Raw genomic sequence first — 2,095 nt, forward strand, 5'->3', positions numbered from 1 at the left:
GTGTAGATGGCACAGCCTGACTAGGTATTGAGGGCTGAGTTGGTGGTGGAGCATCCTTTCTAGGCCTTCCTCTAGCCCTTTTTGGAGCAGGTTCAGTTGGCTGCACATTGTCCTTGTTGGGGCACTTTCTTTTATTATGTCCCTTAAGCTGGCAGAGTGAGCAAGTCATCTCAATCCCTGTTCTGGTCATTGTACCAGATTTCTTAGGGTTCTCATGGGGGTCTTTGATTCTATTTTTTCTTGGCCTTCCTGGGCCAATTTTGATTGGTGGTGGAGCAATTGATTTGGACACTTTAGGCCAGTGTCTTTCACCTTGAATTGGGGGAATTGAGCCTGCCATACACAAGTAACATGTCACACATACACATACACTAACAAAGTAATACACAAATGGTGAAATGGTTAAGTTATTGTACCTGCATAAACTGACATGTAAGTGTCTTTGAAATATGATGAGTGCACATACAACTCAGACTCCTTTCCCACAAAATAGATGCAGGCAACAGCATGACAGCATGGGATGCCAGTCATGTCCCATTTTCTACAAGTACAACTCCTTTCTTCCAACCTCACCACTAACTGATCCAATATGTAGCTAACATTGAAATTATTTTCAGAAGAAGGGTACACTTCACATTCAGCAGCCTTTGTCTTCTCAAAATCCAACTTCGCTTGAATCCTTGGATAGAGCACACCAGTAGCTTTCATCATGGTCTGCCTTTTCACTACCAGCCTTTACATCAGTGAAGTTTTGATTTCTTCTAACATGTATAGCAAGTGTTTGGTCCTTGCTTGAATGATGAAACCATTAAATGTCTCTACAATGTTGGAAGTTATTGCATCTGTTTTGATAGCAGGATTGAGGAAAGCTCTGCAAAACAGCTGAGGCCTATGCAGCTTTAAGTCATTGGCAGCATCAACATTGAGAGAAGTAAGCTTAGCCATGTTCTCTTCATAATCAGCTTCATTGTAGCTCTTTGCAATAGCCCAGAACAACAATTTCATCTCATCTCCTCTATATTTCTTGTGCCAGTGAGCAAATATATGTCTGGCACAGTGTCTATGTTCTGCCCTAGGTAGGACAGTTGAGACACTACTCACAATACTCTACATTTGCCCAAAAAAAAGCCAAAAAAAATAAAATATAAACCAAGTCAAAGTTTGCACACAACATAAACTAGCCTATGTAAACTATTTAACAATAAATGAGTACAAAGTTAAGTCCATACCACATGATCATCTGAAATGATTGAGATGCCTTCCCCTTCTCCCAGACTTAGGCACATTTCTACCTTCCTAAAGAACCACTCCCAAGAGGAGTTATTCTCTCCTTCAACCACTGCCCAGCAGACAGGAAACATTTGGTCATTGTTGTCCCTTCCAACAGCAGCCAACAGCTGACCCCCTAAGAAAGTCTTCAAGAAGCATGCATCTATTGACAACACTTTCCTGCACCCTTGTATCCACCCATTTTTAAGCCCCTCAAAGCAAATGAACAACCTTTGAAATACAGGTTGGTCTCCTTGTTTTGATGGTTCAGTTACAAGCTCAATATCTGTCCCTGGGCTGCAGTTCTCAATCTCTTTCAAGTACCCTCCAAGCTTGCTGTAGTGGTCATGCATTGACCCGTGTAACAACCTATGAGCATTGTACTTCACCTTGTAGGCAAAGTCTGTGGTCACCAACATCTTGTAAGCTTTCCTTATACACTCTTGTATCTCCTTTGCAGGCCAATGTGGCCTGGATTTGAAGACATCCAGGAACTACTTTGCAACCCATCTAGATTTGAGCTGCCTGTTTCTCTTCATGTTTCTCTGACAGGTGTGTTCCCCTTTCACTGTCTTCACCACAATTGTTGCTCTTCTTGTATCCCAGGATGCATACACATAAAAAGGACAGCTCTCTATGCACCTTACACCCAACCTCTGAGATCTTTGCTTGTTGCTCACAAAAAAAAAACACATCTCTGCCCTGAAGTATTCCATATTTAGCAACTGCATCCTTGAAGTCCTCTCTGTTGGAAAACTTCTGCCCAACCTTCCAAACAAATGTGCTGAAGTTTGTATGCTTAGACACTAAAAGCCCTAACCTTCTT

The 2,095-nt window shown here is 42.0% G+C and overlaps 1 protein-coding gene across 1 annotated transcript; it reads right to left on the reverse strand.

Annotated features, from left to right (window-relative positions):
• Window positions 1–735: 735 nt before the first annotated feature.
• On the reverse strand, window positions 736–1,688 carry LOC145643120 (uncharacterized). Its single transcript, XM_081694282.1, has 2 exons — window positions 1,230–1,688; window positions 736–1,107 (listed from the first exon to the last, which is right to left on the reverse strand). Exons 1-2 carry the CDS (start codon window positions 1,686–1,688, stop codon window positions 736–738), a joined length of 831 nt encoding a protein of 276 aa, XP_081550408.1.
• Window positions 1,689–2,095: the final 407 nt, after the last annotated feature.

This window comes from Chenopodium album, chromosome 8 (assembly GCF_948465745.1).
Source record: "Chenopodium album chromosome 8, dcCheAlbu1.1, whole genome shotgun sequence".
In the NCBI taxonomy this organism is placed as follows: Eukaryota; Viridiplantae; Streptophyta; class Magnoliopsida; order Caryophyllales; family Amaranthaceae; genus Chenopodium; species Chenopodium album.

Bases quoted from the DNA above. Each gene is read 5' to 3' on its own strand.
- LOC145643120 (XM_081694282.1), bottom strand. From the start codon at position 1,688: ATGTTGGTGACCACAGACTTTGCCTACAAGGTGAAGTACAATGCTCAT. The intron at 1,108-1,229 runs GTATGGACTTAA...GGGCAAATGTAG, and splicing joins TCATTTCAGATGATCATGTG to AGTATTGTGAGTAGTGTCTC.